General features: G+C 42.5%; 1 protein-coding gene across 12 annotated transcripts in view; it reads left to right on the top strand.

The window, feature by feature from the left end:
- The window catches only part of OSBPL3 (oxysterol binding protein like 3), a 185,170-nt gene that overhangs the window by 66,151 nt on the left and 94,474 nt on the right, over nt 1-24,545 (top strand). For 10 of the 12 annotated variants that reach the window (XM_003807926.5, XM_003807924.5, XM_034963825.3 and 7 more), the window contains exon 2: nt 22,781-23,025. In XM_003807926.5, the coding sequence (XP_003807974.2) occupies nt 22,930-23,025 (96 nt within the window). In that variant the 5' untranslated portion in view covers nt 22,781-22,929. Of the gene's footprint in view, nt 1-21,808; nt 23,026-24,545 lie in introns of those variants that run through there. The other 2 variants (XM_063605649.1, XM_063605652.1) reach the window with 2 other exon arrangements.

The raw sequence follows: 24,545 nt of genomic DNA, 5'->3' as shown, positions 1-24,545 counted from the left end.
ATGGCAGCTGCCTGTAATTTCAGCTACTTGGGAGGCCAAAGCAGGAGAATAGCTTGAACCCAGGAGGCAGAGGCTGCAGTGAGCCAAGATTGTACCACTGCACTCCAGCCTGGGTGACAGAGTGAGACTGTCTCAAAAAAAAAAAAAAAAAAATTAATGTTTGGTAGGCAACATGGTGAATTTTTTTTTTTAAGAAAGGGGTTTTGGGTGCCATATTCCTTGAATTTGGAAACATTTCATGTTTGAGGATTATTATGTTTGGAAGATTATTATTTTTGAAAGACAACGTTTCTATTGCCAAACTGTCTTCTAAAGAGGTTGTTCACATTTCTAGTCTACTAGCAATTTATGAAAATGCCCACCTTCCATGGGGGAATTTAAAAGACTTTGCCTGAAATGATAGAACTCTATTGGGTAGTGGCTGAAGTAAGTTTGAGTTGGTAAATCAGGGGTCAGATTATGGAAAAACTTACATGTTGGAGAATCAGCTATTTTCTTGGTGAGTTTCTCCTTTCTTTGACAGATTAACAACTTTCCAGCAGGCCAAATGAGAATTATTGGGTAGCTTTGTGGAGCTGTGTGGGAACCCTCTTAAAAGATTTCTCATTCTCTCTCCCTGCCCACTGTGAAAAGGTACTTGGCTGACTGATGGTAGGTTTTGGTTGCCATCTGAAGATAGTAGAAAGTGGCAAATACTTTCATCTACCAAAAAATTGGCATCTGATTTTTTTTAACTGATAACTTTTTTGGTTACGAAGTATGATCTTTTGCCTTGCCTGACAGCCTGTTGTCCTGATACTGAGCAGTCCTTATAAACCATTCCTAAACGATTTCCAGTTGAAGTTGTATGAGCTGGAGGGTCTGGTCCTTGTAGGGCAGCTCATCTCTTGTGGTGACACAGTTTGAAGTACCTGTAAGTTTACATTGGGCTTTTTACTAAAAAACCCTGCTGATCTCATGTAGAAAACCAATAGCCTGTTTCATCCTTTGTTTCATTTTATCCAGACAATAGAGGAAATGGGAAAGAAAATTGCCCAGATGTGACTTCACACACTTAAGTTTTGGCCATCTTACTTTGTGGTGACTCAGATGTACACCAGCCATCGACTTTTTCAGAGGAGGTGGAGCAGGACACACCTGGAAGATTTCAGGAGGCAGAAATGTGTCTAGGTTTGCCCATTTTGTGCTACAGAAAAAAGGGAGAAAATAAGTGGTTTAGAATGGTATGGTCTAAAACTGGGCTCTCCAGTATAGCAGATGCCAGTCATCTGTGGCTATGTAAATTTCAATAATTTAAAATGAAATAAAATTTAAAATTTAGTTTCTTAGTTGCACTGGCCACATTTCATGTGCTCACTGGGGCAAGTGGCTGGAAGCTACAGTATTGGACAGCATCAAGTTCTACTGGCTAGTAGATGCTACTGGCTGGTAGAACTTGTTGCTGTCCAATACTGGCTCTGCTGTCCAATGGCTGGCTCTGGTCTGGGTGCTGATCTTTTCTTTTCCATGATCCTGTGGGGTTCATTCCAGCCTTAAGAGTTGGGCTCTTGTCTCTTCTCCCTTGTTACCTCTACTTTCAATCATTCTTCTGTTCCTATTCAGATGACAAGCTGCTTTCCATATTGCCTTGTTGGTATCCTGTTGATAACCCTCAGGGAAGCCCATTTGTGGTGGGAACTAGATCTTTGCACTGCAATATTAAAAGAACAACCCTCTGGCCAACACCCAAGAGTCTGCATGTTCTTACCAAAGGATTGAATGGTGCTTGCGATTTTGACTCTTTCGTAATGAATCTGCTCCTTAGGAAAGTTTCAATGCATATATGTAGAACTTTTACTTTACTTTAGCTCTGTTTTCCATTTCTGGGTGTATGTTTTTGATGGGATATGGTCCTTGGTCCTTGTCCTCGTCCTAGTTGTATCCCCACTGACTGACCCTGTTACCTTAGTAAGATATTTAATTTCTCTTGTGGCTCAGTTACCACATGACAATGCACTCCCAATCACAGCTTCAACTATTATGAAGATAAATGCCAAATGATAGGGGAGAAATTTTGAGGTCTGGGCTGAAAGGAATGTTTCCAGGGTTTTTAAGGGGTTCATGTGTCTTTTCATCTTTGTGCCCAGTCCTAGATTCCCAGTGTCACTTTGTGATGTGTCTGTCACTATCAGACACATACCGGCCTTTGTCAGCTGATTGGCCCCCACGCTAGACTGTGTCTGCTTCTTGTAAGTGACTTTATAAGGGAGTCAGGGTTTGTTGGTCAAGGAGCCCCCTTCTGAATCTGACCTACCCAGCAGGAGTGGGATGCTCTGGTAGCAGGAGCCTGCTAGCCTGAGGGACAGGAGAAGAGAGTGTTGCTGCTGACTTAACTAGGAGACTTTTTCACCCCATGTTCTCATGCTTCCCACCTGCTGAGTCTGGAGGTCTGCCAGGGCTTCCCGCCTGGGGTTTCAGCAATCTAATGCAGTGTCACAAACAACCCCAAAACTTGGTAAATTGAGACAATGATGATGAACTGGAGGTCAATGACAATGTTTATGTATCCCTGACATCTTTAATTTGGGTGGGACTTGATGAAAAGACATAGTTTCTGCTCTACTCACTGGCAACTGGGACAGCAGGAAGGCTGGAGGCTGGGACATTTGAATCCTTGCTCAGTCACATGTCTGCGGGTTGATGCTGGTTATCAGCTGAGGTGAGGCGGTCGCCATTCTTTTCCGAATGGATCTCTCCATGTGTTCTTTCCATGTTGGCTAGCTTGAGCTTACTCACATCGTGGTGGCTGAGTTGAAGGGCAAGCACCCTGAGACAACAGGACAAGTGGAAGTTACATTGCCATTTCTAATGCAGCCTCAGAAGTCACGAAGCATCATTTCTGCCATAATTAGAAGCCACTCAAATTTGAAGGATGGGAATATAGAAGCCATCTACTGATGAAGAAGTGTCACGGTCACTTTGTTAGAGGAGCATGTGGGATGGGATGTACATTGGTATGGTCATCTTTGAAAAATACATCTTCCACACCCACTAATGATGAATCAGAACTGGCATCAGCTTGCTCTAAGCCATAAATAAGCCTTGACGTCTGCCTTGGGTCTGGAGACTGGGTGCTTCTCATTTTCAGGAGCTATGATTGTCATTGTTTTGTGCTGGGGCTGTTCTGTCTTTGGGTGTGAGGATGGGAGAGTTGCCTTTTGCATAGTACTCAGAGTTCTTTGATGAAAAACGGTAAGCACAGAATGGTTTATTAGAATGCCCTTAATGTGCTAAACTCCCTAAATCAATGGATGTCTGCAGTGAATCTGCAACATAGGGGAATATGCAAGGAAGATCAGGGCCCTGGTTGCTGAATTTGATTTTTAAAATTAATTTGGTGGAATCCAGCTTAGAGTTTTAAAACATTACTTACATCCCACATTTTGACTTACATTTTCTGATTTGTAATTCCTATGAACTATTATTTTTTGGTAACATTCTTACTAGATGTAAACTCCTAAAGAATTAGGATCTATCTTTCCACAAATTTTTAAAGTTTGATAAATGGATACTTGAGAATATTTTCTTACTTCGGAGGTAAAATTTAGTAAAAACCTTCTAGTAGCTAGTGTGAAGGGGAGGGAACACAGGTTATCAATTTGATAAACAAATAACCTACTACCTACCGTGTCAATTAAGAAAAAACAAAAACAAGGATGAGATAGTCTTCAAATTGCTTTTGATCTATACACTCTATTGGAGAGAATAAAATAACCATGTCATTGTTAGCATTGGGAACAGAGGTGCTTTTAGATTTTTCTTGCCTTTTTAGCTCTAGTCTACCAGTAACCACCCCACCTTTTTAAAACCTGTTTACTCTGCCTTTTACTTTTATGTCTCTCTTTTTTCCAGTTTGCACTAGTTTAAAAGTGTCTCAGGTTAAGTTTTTTGCAGTAATCTTTCTTTCCCCTAGAAGTGAGTAAAACTTCCTGTATCCCTTTTTCTCCCCAACTATGTTCCCTAAATTAGTGATTCTCTTACAAGGAATTATTATCGCCCCTGCAGTTTTGGAAGGATACCTCCAAAATATATCTTGGGGACTTAGATTTATAGAATTTGGTTTAAGCTTAGATTCTGAGTCCCAGGGTTATTTTTAGTTAAGTGGACAAACAAACTTGAAGTGTGTACATCTGATACATGACCCACTAGGGTATTTTGTTTCTTGTTATTTGAGAGTGTTCAGTTAGCACTTATAGATCATTACCCGTTGTTAGCTGGCTGTTTACATTTCTGAAAAGATGATAAGTTGATTTTTGTAGGAAATAGGGAAGTTTTAAAACTTCATGCTCACATTTCATAGTAACTCAATTGATAGTCTTTTTAGATAAGTAATGAAATGCTGCCTGTGGTTGCCAATTGTTAAAACTCTACCAAGCTTCCGCAAGCAGTTGTCGGTTAAGGGAGCGTAATAACACCCACTGATAAAATTCAAACCACCAGATGTTATTTTAAGTTCTTGGGTGGTGCTATCTTTTCTTACCCTTTAAACTGCTAAGTCACATCCTGCTTTGCATTTCAATTTGGTATAAATTGGATGCAGCAGACATAGGTCTGGCATAAGATGCTCAAACAAAATTAAATACCAAAATTAAAGAAGGCAGTTCTGTGGAGTAAATCTGTCATTTCTGGATGCAAGATTATGTTAGAGCAGTGGCTCAACCCTTGCTGTGTATCCAAATCACCTGGGAGTGTCTCAGGATGCCCTTGCCCTGGCCTCATCCCCAGTGTCTGGACCAGTTGGTATGAAATGGCACCAGGCTTTGGGATTTTGTAGAAGCTTCCCAGGGTGATCCTGTCATGCAGCCGGGGTTGAGAAATGTTGCAGGAGGTGCCCCTCCCGACCCAGCTCACAGCTTTGTCCTCCGTGCTTCTCTCTACCTAGTCAAGCCCTATCCACATCTTCACGGCTCCCTGCAGGCCACCTCTTCCTAAGCTTTTTCTCACAACTCCAGCCCCACTGAGCTCTTCCCTTGTGACTGCCCATAGCACCTACCAGATGGCCCACCCTGGGGTGTGTTCTGGCTTGTTTCATTTGTGACATCTTATCTCCTTGATCACAGTGGTTTCCTCCTTGGATTAAGTTTCTGTCACTTAGTTTCCATCACTGAAGGGTTAGCACAGCAGTGGACACATAGTAGTTACTTTATAGGATATATACTGAATTGAGTTTTCATCAGTGTGCCTGTCTTCTTTTGGCCACCTGTCTTTCCACTGTAGCTTCCTTTATTAGCCCACATTTATTCATAAGTATTTCTTCCTTGTAAGGTGTGGAAGGACAAGTAAGAGTAGCTAAGCTGCAGAAGGAGGAGGAAAACTCAGCCCATTTCTGATTTCTCCATTCAGAAATGGAGGAGTTGTCATAGGACCTATGGACTCATCTCTCTCCGTTCAGAACATTGATTCATCCTGATCTGTAGTGACTCTTGGGACCACGTGGGTGATAAATGCAACATGAAAGGGGCTGGCTTGCTGGAGAAGGTGAAAATGATTTGAAGATTGCATCTCTACCATCTATCCTATTTTGAGAATTTGGGATTATTTCAGGCCAGGGTAATATACACCTTCAAATTGAAAATAGTAGCTTTCGGCCAGCCACGGTGGCTCACACCTGTAATCTCAGCACTTTGGGAGGCCGAGGCAAGTGGATCACCTGAGGTCAGAAGTTCGAGACCAGCCTGACCAACATGGCGAAACCCTATCTCTACTAAAAAGTATAAAAATTAGCCGGGCATGGTGGTGTGTGCCTGTAATCCCAGCTACTCATGAGATTGAGGCAGAAGAATTGCTTGAACCTGGGAGGCAGAGGTTGCGGTGAGCTGAGATCACGCCACTGCGCTCCAGCCTGGGCGAGAAAAGCGAGACTCTGTCTCAAAAAAAAAAAAAAGAAAGAAAAAAAAAACAGTAGCTTTCCTTATTTTGTCAAATAATGAAAAGGATTCTTATTGCCAGAGGTTCCTGTTTCTGGCACAGGAAGCTGGCCAGGACAGAGGTGATTGGCAGCTTTCTGTTAAGACGTACAGAGGTGACCTAAGGTTCCTAATTTGAAGGCATGCCAGCTTCTTAGGGCCAATGTTATTTGTGCTATGTAACTGAGAGATTCAAAAATTAGGTAACTTTAACACGATTAAAGTTTATTTCTCTCTCATGTAACTGTTCAGATATTGTTATTCCTTGGCTGGCATGGTGACACTATGGTCTTCAACCAGTGTGTCTTTCATTTCTGGGTCCAGCTATCACCACCTCCCAGCTCTCAGGAATGGGGAAAGGGCAGGGAACATGTGTATCTCTTTTTAGGATCATGACCTGGAAGACAAACAACTCTGCTCACATCTCATTGGCAGCCCTTAGTCACAAGCCCCTACCAAGCGGCAAAGAATGCTAGAAGTGAAAGCCTCTTATTAGATGCCCATGAACCACATTAAAACTCGAGAGTTCTATTATTAAAGAAGGGGAGAGTGGATATTGCTGGATAACAAGCCAAGGCATGCATGCTAACTTACCAAAATATCAGATCTATCAGTTATCACCCCGTTCACTGGTTTGGGTAAAAATACTCTAAATGTCAAAAGAAACCTCAAATGTATCATGAGTTCTGTGAAGTCATGGTAGAAAAGTAGAGAACTTGAGGGGGATGTTTGGTGTCTCTACTTTTTGGGGAAAGGTAGACCATGTGCTTGAAGAGGACACGGAAAGTAACTACAGCACAGATAGTGTTGATAAGCCGAGTTTGGTTTGTGGAGCAGGCTCTTGCCATCTTTTGAGGACAAGTGTGTTTGGCAAGAGATTTGCTAACTTGTTTAACAGAGTTGAACTGAAATTTGATGGGAAGGAAAAAACGTTAAAACTTGATTGGCTAGAGAACAACCAGCAGAGCAAAGATAAAAAGACCAATAACAGAGGAGGAGAACATCAGTAATTTCTTTTTTAAAAAGCCTGGGCAGCTGGTTGGTAAAATACCTGCAGCTCTTTGCCATTGTGCAGCTTGTGAGAATGAAGCAAAATAAACTTGAAACGTTAAAACTTGGATATAGGTAGCATCACTGGATCTGTCTCACCACGGTTAGCGTGGTTCTCATGACTAGAATATGGTTTTAGAAGGGGATGTTTTACTGTAAAGAAGCAGTCTTGGGGAAATCTAGACCTTAATGATGAATCCCTGGGTAAAGACGGCATGGTAGGGAAGAAAGATTGTAATAGGATCAGTATTATGGATGGCCAGATAGAGGCTATGGAGGGCGCTTTCTTCTCAGAAACTGAAACTTTAGAATGAATACCACATGTGCTGATAAAAAGGAGATTCAATCAGATAATCACCCACTGGATGTTTCATTCGGCTAACTTCTGATAAACTCTTGACTTGTTTTGCCGATCATTTAATTTTTAAGAAGACTGAAAAAATAATGCAGAGAATGATAGCTCTGGGTTTCTTTCTGAGCCAACAAGGAAGCATTAATCAGTGATGGAAAGTGGCAGGAACCAGGAAATGAAATCCCCAAAGAAGGATGCTTTGGGCATAACATCTCTATGGTACTAGAAATATTTGAAACAAGTCAGAGAAAAGAGAGAAATGATGTCTCTTGTGGCCAAGGACTTAAAATGGCAAGGAGATCTCACAAGGAAGGAATAGCTGAAATATTCTGAAATACATAAGTAATCCCAAATGATTCCAGTGAACAGTAAAGACAGAAGTCTCCTATGGGAATAAATAAATGTGCTCACACTGAGAACTCTTTCCTTGGCTCAACAAAGATTGCTACCAGTCTTTGTAAATTACTTTCCACAGAATGTAGACGTGAATAAAATGCAGTCCTGAGTGAGATATAGACCCAACATCTAGCAGTCAGGATATGAAGAGTGAGTCAGAGTGCAGGAAACGTGACTAATACTTTCAGGTAGCGCAAAAGGAAAGCAGAGTCCAAGAGGAAACAAACGCATTTGGGGTGGGAGAGGGGTTGAGAAAAGGCTTCATGGAAAAGGCAATGCTGAAAGTGATCTTCGGAAGATGGAGGACTTTGCCACAGATGGAAGAGAGAAAGTCTCCGTCTTTATGGAGGGTGCTCCATAAAGAAGGACTCACTAGGAGAAAGGGAGAGTGCAGAATACAGGGTATGTATATATGAGTTGTTAGAGGTGAAATTTGAGTAATAACAGCCAAAGTGTAACTGAGTGATGTCTGGCAAGGACTATGCTGAGTGTTTTACATGCATTATTTTAGTCAATCTTCACAAAACCCTGTGAGGTTAGTACAGTTATTCATGCCTGCTTTCACATGACGAAGCAACTCAGACATTTAGCCACAGAGTGAGAGGTAGAGCCAGAGTCCAAAACCAGTGAAATGCAACTATGTAGTGGAGGGTTTTGCCTGCCAGGCCTTGCTATTTTACTTAAGCTTGTAGGCATTGGGAATTTGGAGCAGGGGAGAGCCTGGCGATAAATTGAACTAGGGAATGGATATAAGGATTGAAGTGCTGGGAGAGAAAATGTGGAGTCAATTGCAGGGCCTAATGGTGGTCTAAAATGGATAGGTTGTTTTGAGAATAGAAGAATATAAAACACATTGGGGGGTGATGAGGTCAGTGTCAGGGAGAGATAGAATCTACACTACTGGGGGCTCTGGGAGAGGGAGTTTGGTTGGATTAGTAGAGGGTGGGTGTCTTAATCAGAGTCAGGGAAGCCAGTGGCAGGTATTAATATCAGCATGAGGGAGTAATGAGCATAGGCTTGCTGTTCCAGTGATGAATCCAGGGGCCAACACCAGGCTGGGGACTGGAGTGTGGGGGTAGGGAGCAGTGTAGAGGCTTTACTAAGGCAAGGGGCCTGTAAAGATGATCAAGAGCTGAAGTGCATAGAGAGAAGTGGATGAGGGACAAAACTTTGGTGAGTGCCCATGGAACTGGGAGAGAAAAGGAGACAGTAAGCAGCACTTTAAAGTTAAGAGGTATCAGCACTCCTGTGTTCACAGAAGCACTGTTGATGATAGCCAAGATGTGGAAACAACCTAAATGTCCATCAACAGATGAATGTATGAAGACACTGTGGTAGGAACAGAGTGGCCAATGGCCTGGAGAGCAACATGGCCATGTGTGATTGTGACTACTGCAATAAATACCTCACTCATGACTCTTCATCTGTGCAAAAGATACTCTACAGTCATATCTACAAAGAGAATATGAAAGACTGCTGTCAGAATGGGGTGGAAGAGCAGGCTCAGAGCCTGATGGACGAAACAATGGCTGCACTTCAACAAGGAAAGGTTCCTCCTACTCCATTCTCTGCCTCTCCCCAGCAGGGGCAATGATCCCACCTCCTCGCAAGTCTCCTGGCTCCTCTTTGCCCTGGTATGATGCCTGCACCTCCTATAAGTGGCCCTCCCATGATGTCAGTGATGGGTTCTCCTCCTCCTGGGATGATGCCAGTGGGACCTGCTCCTGGAATGAGGCTGCCATGGGAGGTCACATGCCAATGATGCCTAGGCCCCCAGTGATGGAACCTCCTACCTGCTCCGTGATGATGCCTGCTGAGCCCAGAATGACTCACTATGCAGATGAGGACAGGAGGGAGGCCTCTTTATATTAGTTTCCTATTACTTGTTCTGCTTCTCCAGGAGATCATGGTGCTGTGACTCTGGGTGTTTTCTTTTTTTTTGAGATGGAGTCTGACCCAGGCTGGAGTTCAGTGGTACAATCTCAGCTCACAGCAACATCTGCCTCCCAGATTCAAGCAATTCTCCTGCCTCAGCCTCCCAAATAGCTGGGATTACAGGTCCCCGCCACCACACTTGGCTAACTTTTGTATTTTTAGTAGAGACAGGGTTTCAACCATGTTGGCCAGACTGGTCTTGAACTGTTGACCTCAAGTGATCCGCCCACCTCGCCTCCCGAAGTGCTGAGATTACAGGCATGAGCCACCACGCCTGGCCACTGGATGTTTTCTTAACAGCATGGCAAGGAAGACTTACGCCCTCTTCCTATCAAAGAGAATAGTTTTGGAGCCCACACTCATCAGTATGGAGTCATGACTCTTAGCCCTGGACGCCTGTCAGAATGTCCTACGGAGCTTATTCCACTTCAGTCATGGACTCTGGGCTGGGGCCTGGGCAGCAGTGTTTTGTAAAAGCTCTTCACTAGTTTGCAGCCAGGGTTGGTAATAATTGGTCTAGACTTTTCAGAAATTTCCTGTCTGTTTCTAATAATCTTCACAGAATCTACCCAATTTTCATTTTCTGATACCTATCTCACTCTCCCTCATCCGGCATAGCTTACTGTCAGGTCCCATGAAGACTGAAGTCATTCAGTCCCCTCATCTGTTTGGGCTAAATTGGTATCCAGAACCCATTTAGCAGAGCTGGATGCACATTTCCTATCTCTTCTCTATCGTGGGTTTCAAGTTTGTCTTCCCTGTGGTTATTTTATTCTTTCCCGTTAGTACGTCTCCTTTAAGAAAAAAGATGGAAAACAAGTGGGATTGGAGCAATCCTCTTGACCCCCGATGCTTTGTGAAGAGAGTTTCCACACCCAGAAGCTTATCTTCTATTTGTGCATCTGGCTCTGGCTATGTGTCCACAAAGCCCTTTAGTTTTCACCACTGCTGTTTGCAAGCCTTGGGTTGCTCCTGATACCAGTCCTCCAGGCATTATTCCAGCATGGTTGTGCAACACTCTTGATTATGAGCCTGGCAGTACACTGTTCTAGTTCCTCTTAACTTTATACACACACACACACACACACACACACACACCTGTATATTATGATCAGAACACTTCACTGAAACTCTGTATCCATTAAGCAATAACTGGCATTCTCCCCTCCCCCCAGCCCCTGACAGCCACCATTCTCCTTTCTGTTTCTATGAATTTGATTATTTTAAATATCTCATATAAGTGGAATCATGCCGTATTTGTCCTTCTATGACTGGCTTATTTCACCTAGCATAATGTCTTCCAGAGTCATCCGTGTTATTGCCCATTGTAAGATTTCTTTAGTTTTTTACAGCTGAATAATACTCTGTGGTATGTACAGCTGTATGGGGTACTGGTTTGGTGATCGCCACAAATACCAAATTTCATGGATGTTCAGGTTCCTGATATAAAATGGCAAAGTATTCGCACGTAACCTATGCACATCCTCCTGTATATTTAAACTATTTCTAGATTACTTACAATACCTAACACAGTGTAAATGCTATGTAAATAGTTGCTGTACTGTGTTGTTTTAAAATCTGTGTATTTTCATTGTTGTATTGTTATTGCTGGAATACTTTTGCTCTGTGGTTGGCTAAATCCACGGATGTGAAACCTGCAGATACTGCGGGCTGACTGTATATACCACATCTTCTTTTCACTAAAAGAGTTGACAGTTACATTTTAACATTTCAACTGTACTTTTTCTGTCCCACTTCTCCCCTCCAAAACTACTGTCTTTGTTAGGAAGAGGGAGTAAGTCTTCCTTGTCATGCTGTTAAGAAAACATCCAGTGGCCAGGTGCAGTGACTCACACCTGTAATCCCAGCACTCTGGGAGGCTGAGGTGGATGGATCACTTGAGGTCAGGAGTTTGAGACCAGCCTGGCCAACATGGTGAAACCCCATCTCTACTAAAAATACAAAAATCAGCCAGCTGTGGTGGCATATACCTGCAATCTCCGTTACTCAGGAGGCTGAGACATGAGAATTGCTTGAACCTGGGAGGCAGAGGTTGCAGTGAGCCGAGATCTCACCACTGCACTCCAGCCTGGGTGACAGAGTGAGAGTCTGTCTCAAAAAAAAAAAAAAAAAATTTGGTGGTGAGAACATGGTAGCCAGTGGGGAGGACACAGCCTGATGAAGTCAACCCTACAGCAAAACCCACTGTCCCGAGTGACGTCTGTGGTCAGGGGTCAGGGGACATGTGCCAATAGTGAGGCCCATGTGACCAGGAGGAGGGACTCAGCATTGGAGCAAAGCCCTTGGCATTCAGGTATTGAGTGTTGGCAGACACAGGGGTGGATGTGTAGCAAACATCTTTCTCTTTTTTTAAGGAAGATGTCAGACTTCTGAAAAGTCCGCTTGAGGTATTCATCAACATATCTATTTGGTGATACCCTTGTGAACAAGGTAGAAAACCAAGATCTGAGTCAATAGCATTTCTTCTGGTGAAGGATAGGGTTACATTTGCATAAAAATCATTTGGAAATTATCTTTCCCTCCTTCTCCCAATCTGCCTGCAAGTGCGCTCTCCCAGGAATCCTATCAGCTTTGAATTGTCTATCGGTGAACTTCAAAAGGCTAGTAGTAAGCAACATTGGCCACTTGGGTCTCTCTTGATCTCTTCCTTTCTTCACTGGCAAGTATCTTTGATATGTGGCTTTCTGATTCTGTGAGCTAGAGGCTATTATTTATGAGTGTGAGTCCACGCTTTCCTCATTTTTCACTTGTTCTAAGGATGTCTGTGGCCATAGGAACTGTCAAGTTGAGGCTGGGAGCCATAGGGCTCACCCAGAAGATGAAATGGAAGGCATCCTAGTGTTGGAAGCCAAGTATTAGGTTGGTACACAAGTCATTGTGGTTTTTGCCAGTTAGAAAACCACCAGTACCAGAACATCTTGCCAACAGCCCAGCAGCACCTTGTCTTACTGTCTAACTTAAGAAAAAGTAATTTATTTACACATTGTCTTATTCCACGGAGTTTTTGAAGTGGCCTCCAATAATACACATACTGCACATGGAAAAAGTCCATAGTTGAGAGAATTGGAGCACAGTGACAATAGAGGGAAGCCAAGCACAGAGAAATACTCATCTCTTGCTACTGAAGATTATCAGTGGTGAGCCATCAATTTGACCCTCTGTCCATCCTAGTACCTCAAAGAGGGAGGTGCTCTGTTCACAGTCTCTAAAAGCTAAGAATAAGCCAGTCGTTTAGGTGTGGCATTCAAGAGTCCTTTCTTTATTATTATTATTATTATTATTATTTATTTTCTCTTGTAAATGACCATAGAAGAGACATTTAAAAGAAGCCTCTGTACAGTGTAAGTTGGTGTGGCCATTTTGAATAGCAATTTGGAATATCTAGTAAAACTAAAACTAGTCCTACCTTAAGATGCAGCAGTTCCACTTGCTTTAGAAAATTATCATCACAGCCTCACGGGGAGCAGATACAAGTTTGTTCATTGCATCAGCATCTTTAGTAGGAAAGAGTCAGAAACAACTGAACGAGGAAGTTCAAGACATAGTCATGTTGCAGGAATGGAACAGAATGTGTGTTTTTGTGTGTGCAATAATTTTCAGTGAAAATAAGCCAGTTGCAGAAAGAAGTTAAGTTTAAAAAAACCCAGAAAAATGGTGGGTATATATGTGTGGAGACCTGTTAATTTTGGATGATAGTAATATGGGTATTTGTATATATCCTTTGTGTTTTTCTGATTAAAAGAGTAAAATACCTATTGTGATGTTGTGCAGGATAGTGACCAGTACATCCTACACTACCTAACTTATAGCAATGTGATTGCCTTCTAAATGGTCTTATATGCATTAGCTCATCTAATCACCTCAACAACCCCTTTCAGGGAGATCCTTTAATTATTCCCATTTTGCAAATGAAAAATTGAGATCTAGAGAGACTAAAAACTTGCCTAAAGCAACTTAGTAAGGCTGGCCTTGAACCTGGGCAGTTTGAGTCCACAGCTTTTAGTCTTTATTATTACTGCTCTACAAAATTTCCCAGTATCGTACAGTGGGTTGGTTATTTATTTATTGGCAGCAATTATCTCATTGTAGGTCATGGTTATACTCCTAGAAGATAATGCAGGGAAAGCAGTTCTTAGTGATCAGAATAGGGTAGTTCCATTATCAGATGATACAGCTTGAGCTTGGTGCATACATTGTCTTGTCTTTTTGGATCATTTAATGGTGGCTCACAGCCCAGAAGCACCTTGTCAACCCTGGTCCTACACCAGAAATACCTGTGGAGGTTTAGGAATACCAAAGCCTGGCCCCACCAGAGATTTCAACATAATAGACCTAGGGTAGGGTCTGTTTATCAGCATTTTTGAAAGTGTCTTACGTAGTTTCAGTATGCACTCAGAGTGTGATCCACTGAATGATAAAGTCTGGACAGTACATAGTTCAAAGTTATAATGTTTGGCAAGAGCCTGGTGCATGGGTGTTTTGTGTTGAGGATCAAAGACAGGTACATATGTGTTGACTTTTATGACCAGATTGCAGCTAATGTCCTATGAAATCATGGCTCTTAATCAGGATAAGGGAATGCATCTTAGCAGGTTAGATCTGTCTTACCAACTCTCTCTCTCTTTTTTTTTTTTTCTGAGATGGAGTCTTGCTCTGTCACCCAGGCTGGAGTACAGTGGCGCCATCTCGGCTCACTGCAGGCTGGAGTACAGTGGCGCCATCTCGGCTCCACCTCCTGGGTTCAAGCAATTCTCCTGCCTCAGCCTCCCGAGTAGCTGGGATTACAGGCGCCTGCCACTGTGCCCGGCTAATGTTTGTATTTTTAGTAGAGACAGGGTTTCTCCATGTTGGCCAGGCTGTCTCGAACTCCTGACCTCGTGATCCGCCCGCCTCAGCCTCCCAAAGCGCTGGGATTATAAGTGTGAGCCACCACACCTGGCCATCTCTCTCTCTCTCTCTTTTTTTTTTTCGAGACAAGGTCTGGCTCTGTAGCCCAGGCTGGAGTGCAGTGGCAAAACCTCAGCTCACTGCAACCTCCGCCTCCCAGACTCAAGTCATCCTCCCACTTCAGCCTCCCCAGTAGCTGATACTACAGGTGTGCACTAGCACGCCTAGCTAATTTTTGTATTAGGTTCGTGCCAATGGCAAAATCCGCACTTACTTTCACACCAACCTAATATTTTTTGTAAAGATGGGGGTTTCGCCTTGTTGCCCAGGCTGGTCTTGAACTCGTGAGCTCAAGCGATCCACCTACCTTGGCCTCCCAAAGTGCTGGGATTACAGGCATGAGCCACCACGCCTGGCCAGCCAACTCTGTCTTTTAGTTTTCTGGAGAGCTGATTGAGGAATTTTGCCATGATGACAAAGCTTGGGAGTGGAGACTGGAAGCACATGTATCTGGTACTTGCCATCCCTTGATTAAGGAGTAGCTAAGCAGTGGGACAAAATCTTTCCCAGAAAAGAACTCGGGGTCTACTCTAATCCCTGACAAATGTACACTAAGTCCTCATGTATCTTCATTGATAAGTTCTTGGAAACTGTGACTTCAAGTGAAACGATATATACGAAGCTAATTTTACCATAGGCTAATTGATAAAAACAATGGCATATTTCCTGTGGCATATTTCTGGTCACAAAAACATCACCAAACTTCTAAATAACAAAGTTAAATAAAACAACATTACTCGAGGACCTGCTGTATACCAAAGGCCGAAAGATTCTATGCCATGGTTGTAATATTAACCTGTGGCAGTGGTTTTGGACTTGTGCATTCAGGTCACCTGGAGAACTTGTGAAAAACAGATCCCAGGGTCCCCCTCTCAGTTCCTGATTTTGTTGGTCTGTGGTAGGGTCAGAGATTTTGCATTCCTAACAAGGTCCCAGGTGATAATGATGCTGCAAGTCTTAGGGCCCCTCTTTAAAAACCACAGGACTACGATAATAAAAGAGGGTTTTAGCTTCCTACCCTCTGCCACGTCACACATACACAAATAGAAGGATTGGCTTGGAGTCAAATAAGAAAGGTTGAAAGCTACAGGCTAAGTCAGTTACGTTCTCAAACTTTAAGCAAAAATCACCCAGGGCATGTGTTAAACATGCAGATTATCAGGCCCGTCTCTAGATAGAAATTGTGATTCAACTCATCTAAAGTGGAGCAAAATCTGCATCTTAAATAAGAATCCGGAAGACTTTGAAGAAGGTGGATCTGGACACTTTGAGAAATTATAGGTGATTGTATAGTTATGGGCATTTATAGTGGGTCGTATGCATTTGTATGCAGAAATGCTAATTAACAAACAAATTAATGTCAGGCTGCAGAGACCTCCATGCCCTTGGTGCTCTTCTCGTTACTAAATCTCCAAGTATAATTTACTTGGGTGAGTATAGATTTCATATGCCTGTGCAATCTATGTATGCCGTAACAAAGAAGTCAGCCAGTGACCATTGGTCTCCAGAAATATCTTGACATGGGTCAAAATTAACATGCGATAATTTAATAATGATTATAATGATGGTAATAATAATAGAACAGTCAAGTCCTGAATTTTAGTTAAAGGAAGTAAAGGAGTCCACTTCAGAAAGAAGGAAGCCCAACTTCTCAGAAATCCCTATGACCTGACAGTCCCAGTAAGAACACTGAGAGCTGGAAAGAGATGCAAGTTCCCCCAAAGCTAAGGCAAATCCAGCAATATTAACAGTTGCAGTGTGGTTGAGGCCAGGAAGATTGTCATTGCCTTCTCTTCTGCTCTGTCCAGACCACACCTGGAGCTTGTCTTTAAATCTGGGCATCACTGTTAGAGAAGCACAAATTGAAGGGTGATCAAAGTTGAACATCTGGGATCACAAGGGCTCTTGATCCACGTCCCATAAGAAATGGATGATGATGACAATGCGGCTGTTTAGTCTGGAGAAGAAAAGATTTGCTGGGTGGGACGTGGGGATGGTGGTGGTTTCAGTGCAGGTTATGGTTTAAAAAAAGTTCTGTCTTGTTCTATGTAGTTACCAAGGGCAAATCTAGGAGCAGCGTATGAAATTATAGTGAGTCATTATTTCAGCTCTAAATGATGACAAACTGTCTAGAATAGATTTTTAAAAAGGTGAAATGGAGTGCCTTGTTTCTGTCACAGGAAGTGGTCAAGCAGTGATGATCTAGCCATGTTATAGAGGGAGTTCTTGCTTTGTTTAAGCCGGAGGTTGGGCTAGAATTCGTTATTAGGCTCCATGATTCTAATGACTGGTGTTATTGCGCTTGTTGTTTTGTTTACTCAGTGATGACAAATAAATGGTACCAGCCTAAACTGACAGCCAGATACCATTGTCCAGCTTTTTGTCTCATGGAAGCTGCACGCTTCAAATATGCACCAGGTGCATTTCTGTTGCTGGATTGGGCTCTGAGCAATCTGATGTCCCCTGAAGAAGTGGATTGTGAAGGCCATGGATGGAGCAGGGAATAGAAATGGATACTCTATTGTGCCAGAGTAAGCATTTGAGTCTTTAGGCCTCTTGACTCCTGTCTTGCCAAAAGTGAGAATAAGATTAAAAAAAAAAAATGGTTTGTGGAGGAATTGTTAGACTTTAAGGAAGGGACTTCTGTGGACACCGAGCCTTAGTACTCATCTCCCAGAAACTTAGTACTCCTCTCCCAGAAACAGTCAGGTATGGGTGTCTTTGGATCAGACCAGCAGTTCAGATAGTTCGGACACATGGACAGCCCTTCAGAGGTCCGGGATCACCGATCGGTATCTGAAGTTGTGATTAGAACCTGCTTCCAGAAACTTCTGTTGCTGAATCTCTGGTCTGTGGTGCTTAAAGCCAAATAACCAAAGCCCTGCTTTTGACCATGTAACATTTTTGAAATCAGGGTGTTTCAGAGGGTACCATTTGTAAAAAGATGCATAACTGGGATTTGAATAATTTTATTTTACTAAAGACCAGAAATAGATATCCCACTTAAAAAATTTCTAACGTTAATTCAGGACATAATTTCTTTATATATTTTACTGGGAAATTGCAAACTATTTGGAATTATATGCCATCTGGCCTTCATGAAAGTCGTTTCCAACTATGGAAGCAAAATCTGTTTCTCAAGCAAAACATGGCCAAGTGTCTGAGTGCAGACCCCCAGGCCTAATGGATTAATAAGTAGCTGTGTTATATGCCACTTTTTGCAATCTACCAGATAATGTTGCTTTTTTGGAGAGCTAGTGGTGATGAATTCTGTGGCTTTTATCTTTCTGCATTTATGTCTTCTTCCAAAGTAAGCACACTGCTTTAATGCTTTAACACTAGTCTGTTCACACTCGCATTACGGATTTTGGGAGATGTTAATATGTTGAAGGACACACATGTTTTAAGATTCTGCCATCTTTATTTGTTTGTAGTTGAAGGAGGGGTAGAGCTTCTTATCTTGTGCTGCACCTGCCACTTTCAGGAAGCCAGGAGAGAGGAGGCCCTGAGCCTTTACATCTGTTGAGTGTCTATTCTATTCCAAAGCCAGACACTGTATCCTCATTTTCTTATTTAATCCTTCTAATTTTCCTTCCTTCCTTCTTGCCTGCCTGCCTGCCTTCCTCCCTCCCTCCCTCCTTCCTTTCCCTCCCTCCCTCCCTCTCTTCCCTCCCTCCCTCTCTCCCTCCTTCCCTCTCATGCTGGAGTGCAGTGGTGCAATCTCAGTTCACTGCAACCTCTGCCTCCCAGGTTCAAGCAGTTCTCCTGCCTCAGCCTCCTGAGTAGCTGGGACTACAGGCATGCACCACCATGCTCGGCTAATTTGGGTATTTTTAGTAGAGATGGGGTTTTACCATGTTGGCCAGGCTGGTCTTGAACTCCTGACCTCAAGTAATCCAGTCGCGTCCACCTCCTAAATTGCTGGGATTATAGGCATGAGCCACTCCACCTGGCCAAATCCTTCTAATTTTCTGGGGTGGCTATTATTATTCCCCATTTTATACAGGAAAAAATATAAATCAGAGAGCTTAATACATTTGTCAAGGTGCACAGAGTTTGTAATAAGGAAACACCAATTCAAACCTAGGTCTGACTCCTTCCAGCACACATATATAGTATGTAATGTCACCTTTACATCTTTTCCCAAATTGTGTTATCTTTTCTAAGTGAAACCTACTAACATGAGTCTTAAAATCAGCCTTTGTTGCCAAAATACTTGACAGTGCGTTGGTCATTTATTCTTCCCCATTCTGGGTAGAAATCAGGGTTCTCTTTTCCTAGTGGAAGCCCCAGGACAGCTTATGTTTGCATGTCATGTGTCCATTTGACTTTTAACCAAAACACTAGCGTTTCACACAGTCCTGACCCATCAGCTTCTCAAAGGTGGGTGGCAGTGGTGAGAGACGATGAAGCTCATCTTAGAGGCACAAACAGGGCATTTTTGAACTGACACAAGTGCATCTGGTGTTTGACACGTGTTGGTTTCGGTGGCCTCTGTGATTTAGAGGAAGGAAAGGGCCATAAGTTCTCTCCTCCTCAACCTCACCACCAGGTGGTTTGTTGAAACAAAAGCAGATCCCAAACTGAATTCTCACACATCAAACACTGACATTAGGCAGAATGCACCAAAGTAGGCATAAAACCTGTTCCTGTAAGCTGGGGCAAGTCCTAGCTCTCCATCCTTAAGGCATGTTGACAAGTACTTGCAGGAGAGATTTACTCAGGGACAGCAATCTGCAAAAAGATCAGCTCCAGGGGACCAAGAAGCCTTCTTGGCAGGCTGTAAATGTTCTATTTTTTGATCCAGCTGATGATTATATGAATATTTGCAAGTGTAACATTCTGTATGTGCACTTAAGATTTGTGCAGTTTAGTATACCTGTTATTTCTCAGTACAAAATAAGGTGGAAATAAATGTTTGCCCTTAAATTATTCACAGTCTGTGAGCAGGGAAATTATCATATATTGTTGAAACCCATAAACCCTTTGAATTAGAGGTTTTCCATGGAAGGGTCTCCGGGTGGAGTGAAAGCACTCAGGGGTCTTTCATATGCACCATCCTGCCGAGGCCTCCTCTCTGGTGACCCCAGCCCATCCCTGTGGTGTCCCCTAGAGTGGACACAGTAGTTGCCTCTATCCAAGTGACCATCTTGGCACCTGGGATACCTTAGTCTTGGGCTACTGCTGCCTTCTTTCTTTATTCTTCCCTGTTTTAAGTAGAGTCATGCGTTGCTTAAGATAGGAAGCACTGTGAGAAATGTGACATCAGGCAATTTCATCGTTGTTGTGGGAACATCGTAGAGTATACCTAGCAAACCTGAATAGCAGAGCCTGCTACACACCCGGGCTATGTGGTACGGCCTACTGCTCCCAGGCTACAAACCTGTACAGCATGATACTGTCCTGAATACTGCAGGCAGCAGTAACACAATGTAAGGACTTGTGTAACTAAACATAGAGAAAGTACGGTGAAAATACAGAATTATAGTCTTATGGGACCACCAGCGTATACATGGGCTGTCACTGACTGAAACTCCATGATGTGGCATGCGACTATATATCCTTCTCTTGGAATTTGACTTCCTTTACTTTTTAGGCCGCTTTTGGTGGCTTTAACCAAATTCCTGATGAGGCTAGGCAGGAAGGTTCTAGGGGATGAAATAGATATATTTCCCTGGGCAACAATCCCAGAACTCCACCTTGGGGCTGGGCATGGGAGGGGCTGCGGGTCCCCTCTCTTTCTTTCCCAGAAGGGGAAAGGAGACAGGGGTAGGGGTCACCAGGGGGTCATGCTGGCAGAGCCCTTAGCTCTAAGTGCCAACTTTGATAGCTATTGGATTTGGCCTACTAAGCCCTGGCTGTTGCCTCCCAAGTGAAATTCTGCAGGACAAAGAGATAAAGATGACCCTGTATCAGCTGCCTCTAGGACAGGGTTGTGGTGTTTCTGTTTTGGTGGTTTTAGAATTCCTGTGACTTTCATTTATTGCCCATGTTTCTCTCCCTTTACATTGCACACACACCCCTCTCATCCCAGACTCTCGTAGACTCTCGTTTAACAGAACCTCAGCCTTAAAGAAAAAACAAAAGCAAAGCTTGTACACACACACACACACACACACAAACACTCCGCTGGTATTCCTAATCCACTGTGGAATCTGTTGCCATAGCAGTGGCTGCCCCCTCCCCGCCCCAAGCACAGACACACATTTCATCATTTGGGGCTCCCACCAGGTTTTTGATTTTTTTTTTCTCTTCCTCAAACAGCAACAGCCAACACTGCTTTTCCACAAACTATTAATATATCTTTACAGTACTCTCTTGCTACTTTTTAGATTGCATTTGCTTCTAACTTCGGGTACACCTAGTCATGCCCCCATCAGTAAGGCTAATTTTATGAAGAGGCTGGTGCTGGTTTGCTTTTAGTCTTACTTATTATTGGATCCAATACTAAATGAATAAAGAGATTTGGGGAGTTACCTAAGAGTAACATGGGAATTGAGCTCTATGGCTCTGGGCACCTTAATTTCATTTTCTGAGATTTTGTATTTCTTTTCATTGTTTTGATTCTAGCTTATTGCTTTAATGTACTCTTTTTTATTTTTGAAGAACTAAGTGTTAATGAAGGCGTAGGAAAGAGTATATGATAATTAGCCAGGTTTGATATCATAGTTAACTAGCTGGTTCCTAGACAAATAAATGATACTCTTCTTTTTATAATTAGACTATGTGAACATTAATAATGGAATGGGTTGGAGATATATATATATATGTATGTATATTTTGATGTTGTTAACCTGCTTAGGAAAGCTGTAGAATTTACTTGAACTTAGTGTGTTAAATAAAGTCCTGGTTTTCTGAAGCCAAAACCAAACATGTTAGTTACTCTTAACCCAGGGCTGTGGGAGAAGCCAGTGATTCTAGGCCCACATTTCCTCTTTGAAAACTAGAAACCCCTCCATCAGGGCAAGACTCCCAAAGAGCTGCAGCCTCCACCCCCCCGTCCCCCCGCCCGCCGCCCCGGGTTCAAGCGATTCTCCTGCCTCAGCCTCTTGAGTAGCTGGGATTACAGGCACCCACTACCATGCCTGGCTAATTTTTGTATTTTTAGTAGAGACAGAGTTTCACCATGTTGGCCAGGCTGGTTTTGAAATCCTTACCTCAGGTAATCCTCCCACTTTGGACTCCCAAAGCGTTAGGATTACAGGCATGAGCCACTGAGCCCAGCCTAGTTCCAGAACATTCTTATCACACCAAAAAGAAACTGTAGCCATTAAGCAGTCACTCTACTCTCCCCCCAGTAACCACTAATTATTGGCCTTTTGTCTCTATGGATTTGCCAACTCTGGATATTTCATATGGAAACATACAATGTTTATTTTTTTGTGTCTGGGTTATTTGACTTAGCCTAATGTTGTCAAGTTTCATTGGTGTTATAGCATGTATCAGTACCTCATTCCTTTTAATATCTGAATAATATTCCATTGAATGTGTATACCAGATTTTGTTCATCCATTCATCAGTTGATGGACATTTGGGTTCTTTCCACCTTTGACTATTGTGAATAACATTGCTATGAACATTGGTCTGCAACTTTTTGTTTGAGCACCTGTTTTCACTTCTTTTGGATCTATACCTAGGATTGGAATTACTGGATCATATGATAATTCTATGTTTAAATTTTTGAGAAATAGAACAGCTACCAAACTGTTTTCCACCATGGCTATGCCATTTTACAGTTCCACCAGCAATGTCTGAGGGTTCCAATTTCTCCATACTCTTTCCAACACTAGTTATTTCCCATTAAAAAAATTATTATAGCTATCACAGTGGATGTGAAGTGGTGTCTTACTGTGTTTTAAGATTTTTTATAGTACTGATTTTCTATGTGTCTGGACTCAAATTTTTGTATTAATGTTCTTAAGCCTGCTATATTGCAAAGCTACATGAAAAACCACCTATACAAAATTCCCTGTAAGAGAATGGCGTAAAGCTTCTTTTCCTTCTCGGCCCCTGCTATAGCTAAACATTGTGAGTCTGTAATCTGTAGTATGTTTAAGCCACTTGCAGACAATTTGTGGCAAATTAGAGATGATATCTGATGCCTCTGACCTTCTTTCTAATTTCTCTTTTTTAGGTTTTAGGGTTTCCTTTGGGCCACCCAAAATGTTTTTTAAATACTTTGGATAAGAGCTAAACCACCTGCCACTGGGGACTTCCATACTCTCGGCTCCCTTGTCATCTGATGGCATTTTGATTGTCTCGAGGCCAAGTGATTTGCTGTCCATGATGAGTGATGAGAAGAACCTTGGTGTGTCCCAAAAATTGGTATCACCTTCAAGGAGCACAAGTAGCTGCTCTTCCAAGCAAGGAAGTCGACAGGTAAAGTTTAACTCATGTAAATTTTAATATGCAAATGTAAGCCATCAAGTTTGCTGGTTAAAATGCACACATTTACTTGGGAAAGCCTGCTTCTCAGTTTAAGAGCATTTACTTTTGGTTATCTCTTGACTGTATGAGGAGAGTAAATTCTGTATAATTTTAATAATGTGTGCCTACCAGGTGGGAAGAACTGCATTTGGTTCTTCGTATAATTTTATTTAATTCTTGCAACTGTCCCCCAATGTAGATTTTAACATCTCCATTTTCCCCATGAGGAAGCTGACTCAGACTGACCAGGTTACTAGCCCAAGGACACACAGCTAATAAGGAGCAAAGAAAGAACCAAAGCTCAGTCTGTTTGGCTTCAGAGCCCACTCTTTCCTTTATATCCTGCTAAGCAAAACAAAAAAACAATCATTTTTCTGGTAATTATAATATCCACCCCAACTTTCTTCCCTTCATCAGACCTTTTATGGCAGCTTGTAACCACAGATTGCCCTGTTAGTAGCTTTGAGTCTCACCTGCTTTATATCTATAATGGATGAGGTAACCTAATCTACAGAAAAATGGTCCAAAGAAATTAAGTAGGAGGAAGAAAGAACTGAAACAAAGGACTGAATAATTAACTCCTAAATAACTGTTGAGTAATTATATATTGTTTCTTGGTTTCCTTTCTAATAAATCTTTGTTGGCAGAATTTGCTGGTTTTAGATCAGTGGCAGTAAATGCACATTAATCATTATAATTCTTCCCCCAGCAGTTAGATGGAGAGAGAATGAGCTGTCAGAAAGCTGAATTTCTGACCAAAGTGGTCTCTGAGCCTTTTCAGCACCTGCTGCTTCTGTTGGCATTTCCTTTTCCTCATGGAAAATGCTGGCCTGAGAAATCACCCAGAGTCTTTGGTTCCAGAATTGGAAGCAGCAATTAAGCAACTCCCACCTCAGTCACGTCTACACATTTATGACACATCATCAGGGGTCTGTCCAACTGAGCGTTGCCTGGGATAAGGAGCTTTGCCACCCATGAATCTGTGATTCCAGGAAATTAGATTTTGCCACAGACCTGACATTTGGGAAGCCCTCCAGGATCTCCCCTGAGGGATTAAGGAGAATTTTGTCAGCACTGTCATCGGTTCCTTCTGGGATTAAAAAAAAAAAAAAAAGACAAGACTAAAATTAGTCATTGGCTGATGCATCATGGCTCCCTGCAGTTCTGTTTTCATGAGGGTCACTGTGCTTGTCCTCTTTGTCAGCTTTCCACAGGAGTATTTTTCTCCCTAAGCCAAAACTCTGGTTGGGATTAAAACAGCATGTGGTATATCCCCTACCTGCGCCATCTTCCTTACACCTAGGGATTGTTATGTCCTTCTTTGATAAAGGGGGAGAACATGATTCATTTAAGTAGCAGGTGGTGATTACACCATAGGAATTGGAACAGTACAATGAAATTCTCAGATCAAATACTACAGAAACTTTTTTCAGTGTGTTATTTGGAATTGATTTGGTTTTCACAAAGCTTTT

This window comes from Pan paniscus, chromosome 6, assembly GCF_029289425.2.
Source record: "Pan paniscus chromosome 6, NHGRI_mPanPan1-v2.0_pri, whole genome shotgun sequence".
NCBI lineage: Eukaryota > Metazoa > Chordata > Mammalia > Primates > Hominidae > Pan > Pan paniscus.
Note: the sequence above shows the minus strand (reverse complement) of the source record. Positions and strands in the feature narration are given on the sequence as shown.